The sequence below is a fragment of the Takifugu rubripes genome, chromosome 1, assembly GCF_901000725.2.
Source record: "Takifugu rubripes chromosome 1, fTakRub1.2, whole genome shotgun sequence".
Classification (NCBI taxonomy): Eukaryota; Metazoa; Chordata; class Actinopteri; order Tetraodontiformes; family Tetraodontidae; genus Takifugu; species Takifugu rubripes.
This window is the reverse complement of record NC_042285.1, coordinates 19,696,700-19,710,320: the sequence shown is the minus strand read 5'-3', so window position 1 is coordinate 19,710,320 and position 13,621 is coordinate 19,696,700. Positions and strand designations below refer to the sequence as shown.

The following is a 13,621-nucleotide window of genomic DNA, read 5'->3' as shown; positions in this document are numbered from 1 at the left end:
ATACATTTGAACACGAAATAGTAGAAACAGTTTTTAAACTTGTTAGTTGATTGGAGTAACAGTGGATGAAAGACACAAAAGACACCAAAGTTCTATATTTTTTCCATAAAAATATTCATTTTAATATGAAAGCACAGAGCAAATATTTTCTTACATGATAGAGGTAGATTCACATCACCTCACTGCAATGGCTAAAAATAAGGAGCACTTGTGTACTACATTTGAAAACCCTTAGTCTGCACTTAACGTTACATTCATTCTTCCATAAATTCATCCTTCAAGGAGAAACCTCTTTAAATAATTTCCTCTTTAAATATTCCTTCCAGGCATCCTGTGTCGACAACTCCATAGAGTTCCATTCAAAGTGAGGGATCTGTTAAAAACAAATGTTATTTTGCTTTCTATGGCACATGTTACGACCTGTGCTTTCTAAATGATGCTTTCCTCACCTGAACCACGCGATACCCCAGAATTTCAAGGTGTCTCTTTCTCATCAGGGTTTCACCTTTTATGTGGTGGGAGTTCTTACAGAAGCACTTTGAGTCCAGGAAGTCGATAGCAACTCTTGGGGCAGAGTTCAAAACAGAATATTAAGTATATTTCATTTCATTTCATTCTAATTCATTAGTGGACAAATTGTTTAGGTGGTCTTGTGTATGTATATAAACTCCTGTTGAAGAAATAATTGAAAAATCTGATTTTTTAACATGGAAACTGGGGGGAAAATGCATATTGTGGCACGATATCATTTTATAGTCTACAATGCTTATAGTCTATCATGCTACACATACCGCTGGGCTCCAGGAGGCAGATCCTCCTTGATTCTTTCCATTGAATTTGTTGCCCAGTGAACCTTTCCTCTGTTGGAGATCTGCAGTGTGGCAGGTTCACTGAATGGTAGCGGCTGCATATGTGCATCCAGGATGCATTCAAAATCTGGAAACACGTCACATAAACAGTCAGAAACCTTTCTGCTTACGTTTCTGTTTTGGTATTAGCACTAGCTGGTTCTCTGCAGATTAGAGGGTACCAACTAGAGTAAAAATACTCTACAAATGTCTTTTTTTATGGGTTTAGCAGTTTATGATCACACATAAAATAATCTTAAACTTAGTTAAATATAAAACATCATCAAATAAATGTTGAAATAGCACTCACCGATGGTGTAAGAGTACGGCGTGGTACCCTCTACTCGAACACAGTTGTAGCCACCAAGAACATCAGACAGTAATTTGTGGATCTGTTGCTGTGCAGGACTGCCAGATCCTAACCAAAAACAGCTTTATTATACAATAAACTTCTCTTTAAAATGAATAGTTTATCAAGGGACTTTTTTGAAGACCTTTTTTTGTGAAATACTGGCAGTAACGCTCGTGAAACCAAGGCACCTGGAACTCTGGACACTCGAGACACACTGCACGGTTCAGCTCCATGAGGCGGAGTCTGGTCCGCATGTTCAGGGCATCAGGTAAGGCTTTAAGAATCAGGGAGACCATACACACTCTGTGATACTATTCTTTCCTTTCGTCAAGACAGATATAGACAAAACAGAGACCTACTTTCTAGCTGGGCATCAAGCTTTCCCAGAAAGTCAATACTGAAGATCGTTCTGACGAGCTCCTCAGGGAAGTAATCGGCCAAAGCCAAAGAGTAGGCCAGGAAAACCAGCAGATGAGGATCAAAAGAGCCTGCATAGGCAAGGTTCATCAATGCGATGCTGGATTTACAAAAGGAAAGTGTTCTCTGATCAACTTACTGATATGAGGAATGATATGCTGAATGCATACGTCATACAACTCGTCTGCTTGGGCAGGATCATAATTCAGGACAGAGAAGGGCAGCAGCATGGCGTATGTTGCCGAGGGGTGAATCTTCAAAGGATCACAAGGAAAATAACATTAACATTTACAGATATGCAATGCTGCAGGTATATTACCTGTCAGAAACACACAGTAAACTTCAAGCACCTTCTCAATGTCTTTAATAGCCACGCTGGCGATTTGGTCCAGCAGAGGAGGGCAGTGCTGATTTATCTTGGTTAGAAAGTAAGCCAGTTCTACCACATTGGTCCAGTTTATCTGATCCATCATCCTCTGCAGTGTGGCCATCACCTCGCTGACCAACATCTCCTCAAACCATTCTCCTGAAATGTACTTTAGCTCCTCCAGCAGCAAGTCCAGCCGGTCGGCCATGTGCAGCCTCTCGCATCCGCAGCGGTTCAAGACCTGGAGCAAATGCACGTATTTGCTGGGAGTGTTGTGGGCAAAGGAGGAGTCGTTGCGCACCCACTTGGCGATGACAAAAGAAAAGGAGTTGAGATCACTGAGAGTGCACTGGGGCGCTACAGCTTCCATGCGGGAGATTAGAGTCTCGTCAAGCCGCGGGCTGGGCAGCAGGGACAGGACGCGGGTCAACATGGACACTTCATAGGGGAAGATGCTGCTCCGCAAAAAACTGCAAGATAAAACACCGTCAGTCAGATTTATTCAATGAAGGTTTGAAAAAAAAGAAGGGATGGTTGAATTGAAATTCACACTTACGTAACCAGAGTGTTTCTTAGTTTGGCGAAGAGTTCAGGGTTTTGGTATTGCAACAGAAAAAGAGCTTGGGTGATTCTGGCCACCTCCACTGGCTTGTAGACATGAAGATTCCTTTTAATGACTGATGCAATCCTAGAAAAAACAAAAAACTATGAAATCATAACATGCTGCGATGCTAAACTGATTTGACCCAATGATGTTCAGTAACTGTTGCTTGAGGTATCAAAACATATCACCAAGATGTATCAGAAGGACGAATCATTTATATGACGGAAATGGCTCCAAACATTGAAATCTTGCAGATTTCACAATAGAGACAACATGACTCACTTGTTCAGTAAGCTCAAATTCCTGCTCTGAATCTCCTCTAGAGTTTCAGCTATAGCTAGAGCCTGCTGCGCATTGAGCTCATCGGCCAATAGGAGGGCAGTATTCTCCAACCTGCAAAACAGTGCAATAAAATTAGCCACTTATGTGACTCAGGAAAGTTCACATTTCCTGACTCAGGGGTTCACAGACGAGATGTCGATGGCATGATGCTACAAACCGTTCTTTGGTCTCCTGACTGGCCATAGGACCCAGACCCACAAACAGTTTTGTAAAGGAGAAAGGGTCGGTGCTTGAATCGACCAATTCTGTAAGTCTTTGTCTCGCCGCCAGCATGAAGTCGCAGTTGTTGAACTGCAGGGACTGATAAAGCCCCATGATGATACAAATATTTTCTGCATCCATCCTGGGAATGTGGTACAAAAGGATCTTATTGCACTTTTCCAGCAAAGGACGGTGACTGTGCTTGATGTTGCGCAGGAATTGCACCAATCTCCGGGGGCTGTTGTAATTGGAGACGTCTATGGTGTCCAGAAGATGACCTGCTCTGTCAATGAGGGCATCACGAAGCCGCACAGACACCAGAGAAGACACGCTGATCATGAGAGTCGAGAGGATTCTGAGAAAACATGACCACAAAAGGTAAACAGGGAGGACATGACAGGTTTCTGGTATGTTAATGTGACCGGTGGTTTCATGACGAACCTAACATCATGGATGGACGGCAACATCTGATCAATAATGCTGGTGATGTGGCCCATTAGAGTGCTGTGCTGGAGGTGCTGATCACTTAGACAGATTGCAAACTTGGACAATGATGTCATTGGTAACCTGGAAAGAAAGAAATAAATGCATTTTTATTTCCGAATAATGCAAACTTCAGAACGTGCCCACCAAACAATGTATCAATCATACCGGTCTATTCGCAGCCATGCTTCTGATACCAACTGCTGAACAAGAGAGTCATGTGGTTCCACATTCAACCTGATGATGGAAAAAAAACACAACATTATATCAGAGGAATCCTAAAAACCACATAGCAATTTAACAAGGCTTGTGTACGATTGTACCTGAGGAAGCTGTAAAGTATGTCGACCAACATCAAGTTATCCATGTGAGTAATTTTGTTTTCAGCCAACACCCGAAGAGTTAGAAACTGCGGGTGGCTGTTGATGAGCTCGACAGTTCGGAGCATTTGTGGTTTCTCTTTCTGAAACTGCCAGAGCATTCCCACAGCCCGGCCGACATGATCTACTGTGAGCTTTGCAGTGTTTTTTCCAACAACATCAAACACCTGCTCTTCAGCGACGCACATACGGAGTTGCTGCAAAACCGGGTCCCGGGTCACTGTACCCCCATGGAGAAGCCTCCGAAGACAGGATTGAACAAAACGGAACTGAAACATCACCACAGACCTTGGGGCAAATTATTATAAAAAGGGAGTTATTGGTATCCCAGCATAATTGCTCATCCCAACGTCAAAGCAACTTTGGAAGGTTGGACCAAACCAACGGATCTGAATGTGGTAAAAGAACCTGTCATTTAAAGAATACAAAAAAAGAGACATTACTACGCTTGGTTAGAAATGTCAGATGACATTTTATGACAATTTAGATGGAAAATAATAAACTGACCTCGGGTTCTGTTGGTTTCACCTTGCAAACATTAACTCAGAGATCTCCCTTGCTTGATTTTAACCCAAATTGTGTAGACATACCGGTGGCCAATATGGGTATGTTCCGTTGGGTAACACAGCTCTCACGTGGAGCCAGTAAAAACACATAGAAAACATTTGAAGAAACCCAGAGTAACTCTATAAACTCACGTTTAAATTGTTTCTCAAGAGTGTAAATCTCTTAAAAGCTAAGACAATATTAGCGCATTATTTAGCTGACAATTTTTGACAAAGTCAAAATTGCCAAACATATGCGCCTCAGTGTTTCACTTCCGTATTCAGTGACGCGTTAGGCCACTTTTTTACCCCGAATGTAGATCTTTCAGTGCCTGTGCCCTGAGCTGTTCTAAAACGTTAAGAAGCCGTTTAAACTTTATATGCATTAAATATATTCAGATTTTAATCCTAAAATTAACTTCGCTTAGCAAAATTTTCAAGATAACCTTAAAAGGGTACGTTTAGACAGAGCTCTTTGCACCTTACAAGCCTTGATCAGGGCAAAAATTAACCCACGGACTACGTGCCCGTTGAAATTTTGACGTCTGAGCGGCGCCATCTTTAGAAAATCCTAGTTCAACACTGAATGAAACTTGATTTTCATCGTTTGTGAAATCGATTCGATTAAGTGATATCATTGGATCCTCAGGTGAAGTATGTCGCTGTGAACATCACATTTAGAGTGGAGTTATGTGGTCAATATGCAAAAATTACCCTGCTAAAGCTTTCTAAGCGCCATATTAGACACATTTGGCGAAAGCCAGGTTGCTAACTTGCTAACGCCAGGCCTCGCGTCAGAGTTAAAGATGGAACCGAACGTGTTTGAATGGAATTAACGATAATTAACGAGTCTGTGTTCGGTCGGTCTGTGAGCTGGATACTATTGCAGGTTGCACAAGAACTTGGCCACAGATTCTGCCTTTTAATTCATATGAGATTCCAAACCTGCTCTGCTAGCGTGCGTATTGGATACGAATCGGAACTACCAACCTTTTACTTCACTTCACTGATTGTTTTCGTCTTTAGTTTAGCCACATGTATCAACTCATGCAAGTAAAACCTATTAAGTGTACTAGATATTTTAGTAATCTGCGGGCTGTTTGTGGTTTGCTTCAGGCATTTGATCCACAGAGGTGATCATGGGGATCAAGGTTCAACGTCCCCGATGCTTCTTTGACATCGGAATCAGTAATGTGCTCGGTAAGGGATAAACTGGCATTAAACAACAATAATAGACATTATCTTGTTGCTTATGTAAGAGAATTAACCAAATTAAAGCCCAGACACAATCAACATATCATGCGCTAAAGTATTGTTTTGATTTTTGAAGTGTTAAAAAGATCTTTAATTTCACATACTTTACTTCAAAAATATATATATAGAGTAAGTTTAATCAAAAAACACAGAATGGGACTGGATGTATCATTTTACATATTCTACATATATACATTCCTATCAAGAAATCTGCAGGTAGATGTTAGTTAAATGTAATTTCCTTTTTTTTTAAATACTAAATTCAATCACTAACACTGTTTATTTTGTCCTCTTTTCCTCATCTCAAAGTTGGCAGAGTTGTGGTCGAACTCTTCTCAGATTTCTGTCCTAAAACTTGTGAAAACTTCCGGTGCCTCTGCACAGGTGAACAAGATATTTTCTCCAAATAACAGGCTGTAAAACGTCTTACATTTGTTCATGATTTTAATATTGTTAAACAATTTGCTTTCTTTCAGGTGAGCGAGGCATTGGGAAGGGAACCCAGAAGCCCCTGCACTACAAAGGATGCTTGTTCCATCGAATTGTGAAAGACTTCATGATTCAAGGAGGAGACTTCAGTGAAGGTGAGTAATTAAGTGGCCATGTTGGACAAACCTATTCTCCAAGTAAGATCTCTGTGTCGACTGGATTTGTTAGGGTTTGTGTTGTAGACCTTTTGCCTTCTCTCCAGAAGACTTCTTCAGTTCTAAACTCACTGAGGGCAGAGCTTGAAAATATAGCCCTTGTGGACCATTAGCATGCTAATCTGGGCAGTCATCTGAGAGTCGTTGGTAGGGTCGTTCACCTAGTTTCACTTTGGGTGCTTCCCCTTTGTCTGCCGGGTCACATGGTGGTGAAGTCCAGTCGACCCAATGATCTTATCTGGATAACTGTGACTTGGATGATTGAGAATCTACACAGACATTGACACACTGATTGGTTTAGCTTACTAATTTTAATAAGGGGGAGTATATTTACTGCTAGTCTCTGTACAGGAAAAATGTTCATGCTGTACCACAATTTCTATGTTCAGCACCTTGTTTGACTGATGTCTTGTTGACTCCTGCACAGGTAATGGAAGAGGAGGCGAATCCATCTATGGAGGCTTTTTTGAAGGTAAAGACGCCATTATCAGAGCAGTTGCTTATCTGTGCCAGAGGTTGGCGTGAGGATGGATGTACAATCTTAGCCTTTTCTTTCAGATGAAAGCTTTGCTGTTAAGCACAATAAGGAGTACCTGCTGTCAATGGCCAATAGAGGCAAAGATACAAATGGATCACAGTTTTTCGTGTAAGTATCGTTTCTCTTCCTGGATTTATGGCATTTGTATGAGTGTAAAACAGTTTTCTAATTTTAACACTTGTGACCTTTCAGAACCACAAAACCTTCTCCACATCTGGATGGGTACGTGCTACATAAATGCATTGGAATGTAAATTCTGTTTATATAGTGACAAATCTCTGCAGTTTGTTTGGACTCAACAATTGTGTTTTTCTTAGTGTCCATGTGGTTTTTGGTCAGGTGATCTCTGGCCAAGAGGTCATTCAAACCATAGAGAATCAGAAAACGGATGCTAACAGCAGACCCTATGCTGAGGTCAAGGTTTTGAACTGTGGAGAACTGATCCCTAAATCTAAAGGTTTGTTTGTGGAAAACATTTATCGCCGACAAATAAATTTTAGATTTGATGGACTGGAGCTTTTATTTACAGCAAAGAAAGCTAAAAAAGAGAGAGCGCGAGAAACGTCTAGTTCCAGCAGCTCCAGCGATTCTGAAAGCTCATCAGATTCATCCTCTGAATCTGAAGAATCAGAGAAGGAATCTAAGAAGAAGAAGAAAAAGAAGACCAAAAAACAGAAAAAGAAAAAGGAGAAGAAAAGGTAGCTCTATTTTATTAACATTGGAAGCTGCGCCCTGAAGTTGTCACTTTCATTCAAATTATTGTATATTTGTAGGCCACAGGCAGAAAGTCCTGAAATGAAAGAACAAGAGGAGGTGGTTACATCTACTGTACGTCCTGAAGAAATTCCACCCATCCCAGAAAACCGATTCCTCATGCGGAGGAGCCCTCTGTTTCAGCAGTCTGAACAGGATCAGCAGACCAAAGACGAGAGGCAAAGAGAGAGGTTGGTTGTGACTAACCTGGTCAATGTCCAAAATGTTTCCAAAAAATAATGATTATATGTGTTGTTCTTGTAGTTCTCGCTCGATGTATAATTCTCAGACCGGATATCAGCGACGCCTGGTAATTACAAGGTCTGGGAGGAAGATTAAAGGCAGGGGTCAGAGGGTATGTACCCCTCATCTTCTCCAGGAATTCACTCTGTCATCATCACAACAGTGACACTGGTTCTTTATCTGATTTTTCTCCCGCCCAGTGGTATCGAACTCCATCACGGTCTCGTTCGAGGTCCAGAGACCGCTTTCGGAGCAGTGAAACCCCTCCACGCTGGCGTCAGGAAATTCGGCGTCAGAGAATGAGAGCTGTCACTGGAGAGCGCTGGATTAAGGGGGACAGGTAAACATGACTCATTTTGTGGCGTGTATGTGGAGACACCATTTAAGTCTGTCAGATTAGAGCTTTTCTTTCTGAAGTGACTGGTATATAAGATAATCACCATCAGTTATGGTTCTAAAAATAATTGTATTATAATTGTAGCTGTTTCATTTATGTTGTTTTGGTGTTAACCTGCCACTTCTTTCTTTTAAGAGGGGACATGAATGACGATAAGGAGGAAGAAGATAAAGGGCAAAGGAGAGAGAGACGGTCCTCTGACACTAAACAGGATCACTCAGCTGAGGGGAAAAAAGACAAGAAATCTCGCTCCCGTAGATCCAGAAGCAAAGAAGATGAAAAGGAAAGCAAACACAAGTCAAAGAAGGGCAATAAATCCCAAAGCCGCAGCAAAAGCCGAGAAAAAAGCAGGAGATCAAAAAGCAGAGACAAGTCTCACAAGCATAAAAGTGATGGAAGAAGAGGTCGCTCAAGGAGCAAAACCCAAGATGACAAAAGAAAAGAAGAGGTTGAGACCGACCACAGCAAAGAGCGAAACAAAGGCCCCGACTCTGATAAAAAGCATAGAGAGGAAGCCAAAGGAAGAAACCGGGAGAAAAGCAGGTCAAAGTCCCAAAGCAAGGAAGGAACCTCAAAAGATGGACCCAGATCTACAAGCATGAACAAGGATACACCTACTCTATCCAAGGAGACTGAGGAAAAACGAGAAAAGAGCAGAGAGAGAGGCAGAGAACGCAGCCGTGAAAAGCGGCACAGCAGCGACAGGGAGCGTAAGAGGCGGGGAACTTCCAGGGAGAAGGAACATCGAACGAGGAGTGGAGACAGAAACAGGGCCAGAGATTCACAGAGAAGCAGGCGGTCCAGAAGTCGGAGCAACAGAAGGGACCACAGCAAAGATCGGTCATCTCACAGAAGGGACAGAGGAAGCACAACCCAAAGAAGACGGAGAAGCTCAGACAGCGACGGGGACAAGAGAAAAAGGAGCCGCAGGAGCCCAGATTCCAGAAGGAGCCGGGGGAACAGCACGTCCAGAGACCGACGGAGTCCCGCAAGGCCAGACGGTACAAAAGGCAAAGAAAGGAAGAGATCCAGATCCAGATCCAGCTCCAGCTCTGACAGTGACTGATATCCTGAAGCTACAAACGCAGAAGTTTGCCTTTCATTGCTCCAGCATGTACAAATGCTGAAGTTCATCTAGAAGGGGAATTTCTCATACTCATCGTTCTGTGAAGTCTTTCACAAGTCAGCCGAGCTTTGGCCGATGCAGCGTAGACTTGTTTTTAGTGATCAATCAAAATGGAAATGTTTGTAACAACAGTGCATTGTTGTAACAAAGGTGAGTTTAGAGAAGGAAAATCCCATTTCTGTCCGAGTGTCAAGTGAATCCAGGTGAATCCTGTGATTTATGCAGGGAAATGGGATTTGATCTTTGTCTTCACCACAAAAATGGTAAACAAATTTCCCTTTTTATATTAAGATTAAAGAAAAGAAAAAAGGTTTTGTTCTTTGTGATTTAATGTCTCATCTGCCAAATCAGGATTTATAGAAACTGTTTTGTGGTAGGTGGTTCGAAACCGTTGCTGCTGTGACCTTCAGCTGAAAATACCCATGGTCAGTTGTGCTCTGACATGTCCTGTCCAGTTTCCTGCGGTTGTGAATTATTGCTGATTTCATGGGTCGGCAGACCAGTTTGTGTGTGTTGGATGTCAGGCAGAAACTGTTATGCTCTGTAAATCACCTGGAGATGAGATCAGAAACCTTTCTAATAAACCACAGAACCTTCAGAACATCTCACGCTCTAATCAATGCTGCCCATCTTTCATTTGAAATGAATGCTGACGTGATGCGAAGAAATGACAAGTCACAACATGTTGCTGCTGATTCAGCAGTATTGTTGGACAGGTGTGGAACCTTGATCACCAGGTGAAGCCCAGTCTCTTCTTTTCAGCTTGAATATCTACGGCCTGGTTGAGTTTTTTGACGTCCTCGGAGACGTACTGGGGCATCTGAGCGCCGCTCTGGTCCTGAACCAGGTAAACCGGTCTGATCCCGCTGCAGGCGGGGTCAAAGCCTCCTCCGAACGCTTCCCTCGCCGCTTTGCAGAGGGGGATGATGTTTCGCTGACCCGCCGCCGCTGTGCGGATGACCTGCTGGGAATACTGGTGAAACTCTCGCGCCTCCTGGGCCATCAGCTCCGCGTTCATCTTTTCCAGCTCCTGCTCCCCTTTTCGGAGCACCTCCCTCTGGGCGCTTTTCTGCGCCTGGGTTCGAGGACAGAGAGATGAGCACGAGTATCGCTTAAAAGTAACGTCTAAGAATCGAGGCTACCGTCTGAGTGGCGTTGAAGCCTTGTAAATGAATTCTGTCCTCTTTGATCTGAAGAGCCTTTGATCGCTGCTTCTCTTTAAATATCCTGTCGGCCTCTCTCTTGGCTTCAAGTTCATCCTTTGCCGTCTGCTTTGCTGCTCGCTGTCTCTGCTCCTTCTCTTGTCTCTGATTTTAAAACAAGCAAGACTTTTCTATCTTGTCAACTGGAGTGTCTACCATCATGGCATGACGCTGTATTGGTACCGTGAGTTCTCGGTGCTCCCTGATGGCCCTCAGCATCGTGGCCCGCCTCTCCTCCTCTTCCCACCACTGCTGGGCCTGTTTTGCCTCCTGCTCCGCCACCGCCTTCACGATCCTCTGCTCCTCACTGACCCACTGCTCCTGCTGTGCGACTGTCAGGTCCTTCATGATGCCTTCTCTGAGCTTCCGGGCTTCTCTGGATCCAAAAAAACTGGGCAGTGAAATCAATGGACCCCCGTGCACGACTCTCGTCTGTGCCGTGCTGGTTCGTACCTGAGCAGCTCCGTTTCTCGGTCTTTGCGTAGCTTCATCATTTTTTCTTTAGCAGAGAGGAAAAGAGTCCTCCTTTCCTCTTCAGTCTTCTGTTTCTCCTCCTCCGTAGCTCTCACGCTGTCTCTATTAGCGACGTGTTCCTGTAAACACAGCCGGGACGGTTATACTGTAACTCCCCTCCACAGATTCATTACCCTGTTTGGATCCTACCACGTGAGCTTGCATTAGATCTTTCTTCTGCTTCACTTGTCTCTCTCTCTCCATCCTTTGCTCCCACTGGTAGAGCTCTGTAAGCTGTTGGATTTCCTCTCCCTCTCTCTTGCTTTCTACCTTCTGCTGCTCCTTCAGCACCTTGTTTTCCCCAACCCTGAAAAAGGAAATCAACAACTTGAAAGACTGGAAGTGGGTTGAAGAAAATAGTGTTTTCTCACTGTTTTCTCAGGTCTTCTGCCACAGCCTGGGTCACCATCTTCCTCTGGAGTGCTCTCTCCTCCTCCTGCCTCTGTGCCTCATCCTCCCTGGTCTTCATCGCCTCCAGAAATTGCTTCTCCACGTCCCTGGTGGTGTTCTTGATGCGCTCCTTCAGGTCAATCTGAGCCTCTCTCTCCTTCAGCACCTCTGTCAGCAGGAGTGCGCTCTGTGTGGGGGCAACAATAACGCCAGGTCACGACCCCAAACGCATCACTCATGAGTGACGGTGTGATGCGACACCCACATGTAAGCCTCTAACATGGTCGCTCTGATAGTACAGCTGAGTTTTGGCTTTCTCGACCGCCTCTTTTCGCTTCTGCGCCTGAAATTTGGCCTCCTCTCGGTCAATCTGTTTCCTCTTCTCCTCTTCAACCTCATCCCGTATCTTCTTCGCCTCCAGCTTTTTCTGCCGTTGGCCCTTTAATAATCAAATGTGCAGCCTCACTAATGTGGCCTGTGGGGCCTTTTTGTAGTTTTAGTTGTAGTTTTAAAGTGAAAGCCTCTCACAGCGATGGTGTTGGACCACTGCTTCACCACCTCCACCGACTGCTGATGGAGAACCTCCCTCTCTTTGGCCTCTGTCCTTCGCTCCTTTTCAGGGTTGTGTCGGTCCAGCTCACGTTGGATCCTCTGCCATTCAGCCTTGGATAACACTGTAACCTGTCGGAGGTCTGGAAACTGAAACATCCCGCTGGCGTCATCAACTAAAGCACAAAAATGAAGGTTATTTCATCAACTTGTTAAAAGAAAAGCTATCAATCGCTACGTGGATGTTTATTAGTGCAAAACAGTCATTTTTGGCTGAAAAATTGGAGGTTTCAGTAGTTTAGGAAGGGTTTGGATGAAAGTGGAGGAGGATTAAAAGAATAAAATTGCATTAAGCGTTTTATTCTTCAGGTTACACCAACTACCAAATGCCATGCCAGTCATGAACATCACCTAAAGTGTTATTTTAATGATCTCACCTTTCTTAAGGGAGGTTTTTCTTCGCCCGTGTTGAACCTCTGTTTCCATGTTTTGGATTGTCTCGCCCCAGTTAAAGATGCAACAACCAGATGAAACTATTTCAACTTTCTACCAAGTTCCAGCCAGGACAGACGGCCCGTTTTTGTTTAGTGGGAACCAGGCAACCAGTCGGATGCTTTGCCACTGCTTGACAGAAGAGGGCGCTACATGTGGAATATTTAAACTCTTAAATAAGAATTTAAAATTTAAACTTTTAAATGTTATTGGGTTAACAAAGACTATCAGAGCTCCTGAGCAAACGGGCAGATGACCAATAATATGTTTCAAATTGTACATTTTAAGATAAATATATCTGAATTTTATTAAAAAAAACAAAAGTCAGTTGTGCAGCGCGATGTATCATGTGATGGGCGGCATCTGTCCAATAATGCTGGAGACGCCTAGAAAAGACACCATCATGTAGAAATACCTGTTTTAATATTTCAGGTGTGATAATCTTTATGCAAAAGCTCTGCCAAAAACCTCTTATATTTGTCTGCTTCCTTCTAAATAAATAATCGGTGGGTACAACTTTTCCCTCTTGTGTCTTAATAATTTTACAAATTAACCCTAACCCTAAGAACAACATAAAGTGGAGCATCAAACGTGTCAGAATATTTTGCAATGAATGATAGAAGAATGTATAAGCACACATAGTTATGTGATTATTTGTAACATAGAGTAGTTGACTGTAGTTAATATAAATATGAGAGTTGTGGTTTAAAATGATTAAGCCACAACTTGGTGATTCTTTTAGATAAAAAGTAAAAGGCTGTCATAAACATGAATGAAGGTCAAAGCAAAAATGTTAATAAACTACAATTAGAAAGTACCAAATGCTCAAAAGTCTGTCTTTTGGACTTGGCTTTAGGTCGACTTCAATTTAAATATGAAAAAATATATTAATTTATTGGGAAAAAAAGCTTCATAAACGCAGAATAGTTCTATTTTAACTCAGACTCTTGGTTTTTCTGGAACGCTGAATTCTGCGTCAGA

General features: G+C 43.0%; 3 protein-coding genes across 4 annotated transcripts; 1 reads left to right on the top strand and 2 right to left on the bottom strand.

Moving 5' to 3' along the window:
- Positions 1-97: 97 nt before the first annotated feature.
- On the bottom strand, positions 98-4,832 carry fastkd1 (FAST kinase domains 1). Its single transcript, XM_003961925.3, has 15 exons — positions 4,502-4,832; positions 3,938-4,402; positions 3,783-3,851; positions 3,573-3,698; positions 3,088-3,486; positions 2,871-2,981; positions 2,541-2,672; positions 1,968-2,454; positions 1,757-1,871; positions 1,560-1,688; positions 1,343-1,474; positions 1,159-1,266; positions 792-936; positions 450-564; positions 98-373 (listed from the first exon to the last, which is right to left on the bottom strand). The coding sequence occupies exons 2-15, from the start codon at positions 4,270-4,272 to the stop codon at positions 278-280; spliced, it is 2,499 nt and encodes an 832-aa protein (XP_003961974.2). The 5' UTR covers positions 4,273-4,402; positions 4,502-4,832; the 3' UTR covers positions 98-277.
- Positions 4,833-5,040: 208 nt separating this feature from the next.
- ppig (peptidylprolyl isomerase G (cyclophilin G)) lies at positions 5,041-10,092 on the top strand. Of its 2 annotated transcripts, none has more exons than XM_011609913.2 (13): positions 5,041-5,188; positions 5,656-5,739; positions 6,103-6,177; positions 6,270-6,377; positions 6,865-6,909; positions 6,996-7,083; positions 7,168-7,197; positions 7,293-7,432; positions 7,505-7,673; positions 7,749-7,919; positions 7,993-8,083; positions 8,172-8,311; positions 8,504-10,092. In XM_011609913.2, exons 2-13 carry the CDS (start codon positions 5,679-5,681, stop codon positions 9,432-9,434), a joined length of 2,049 nt encoding a protein of 682 aa, XP_011608215.1. In that variant the 5' UTR covers positions 5,041-5,188; positions 5,656-5,678; the 3' UTR covers positions 9,435-10,092. The 2 variants fall into 2 exon arrangements, with proteins under 2 accessions (XP_011608215.1, XP_011608223.1); XM_011609921.2 differs by having other exon boundaries at positions 5,060-5,193.
- A 132-nt stretch (positions 10,093-10,224) lies between these two features.
- On the bottom strand, positions 10,225-13,604 carry cfap210 (cilia and flagella associated protein 210). The gene is made up of 9 exons (XM_029847389.1): positions 12,586-13,604; positions 12,128-12,324; positions 11,865-12,038; positions 11,581-11,786; positions 11,360-11,516; positions 11,150-11,289; positions 10,880-11,072; positions 10,637-10,801; positions 10,225-10,569 (listed from the first exon to the last, which is right to left on the bottom strand). Exons 1-9 carry the CDS (start codon positions 12,632-12,634, stop codon positions 10,225-10,227), a joined length of 1,626 nt encoding a protein of 541 aa, XP_029703249.1. The 5' UTR covers positions 12,635-13,604.
- Positions 13,605-13,621: the final 17 nt, after the last annotated feature.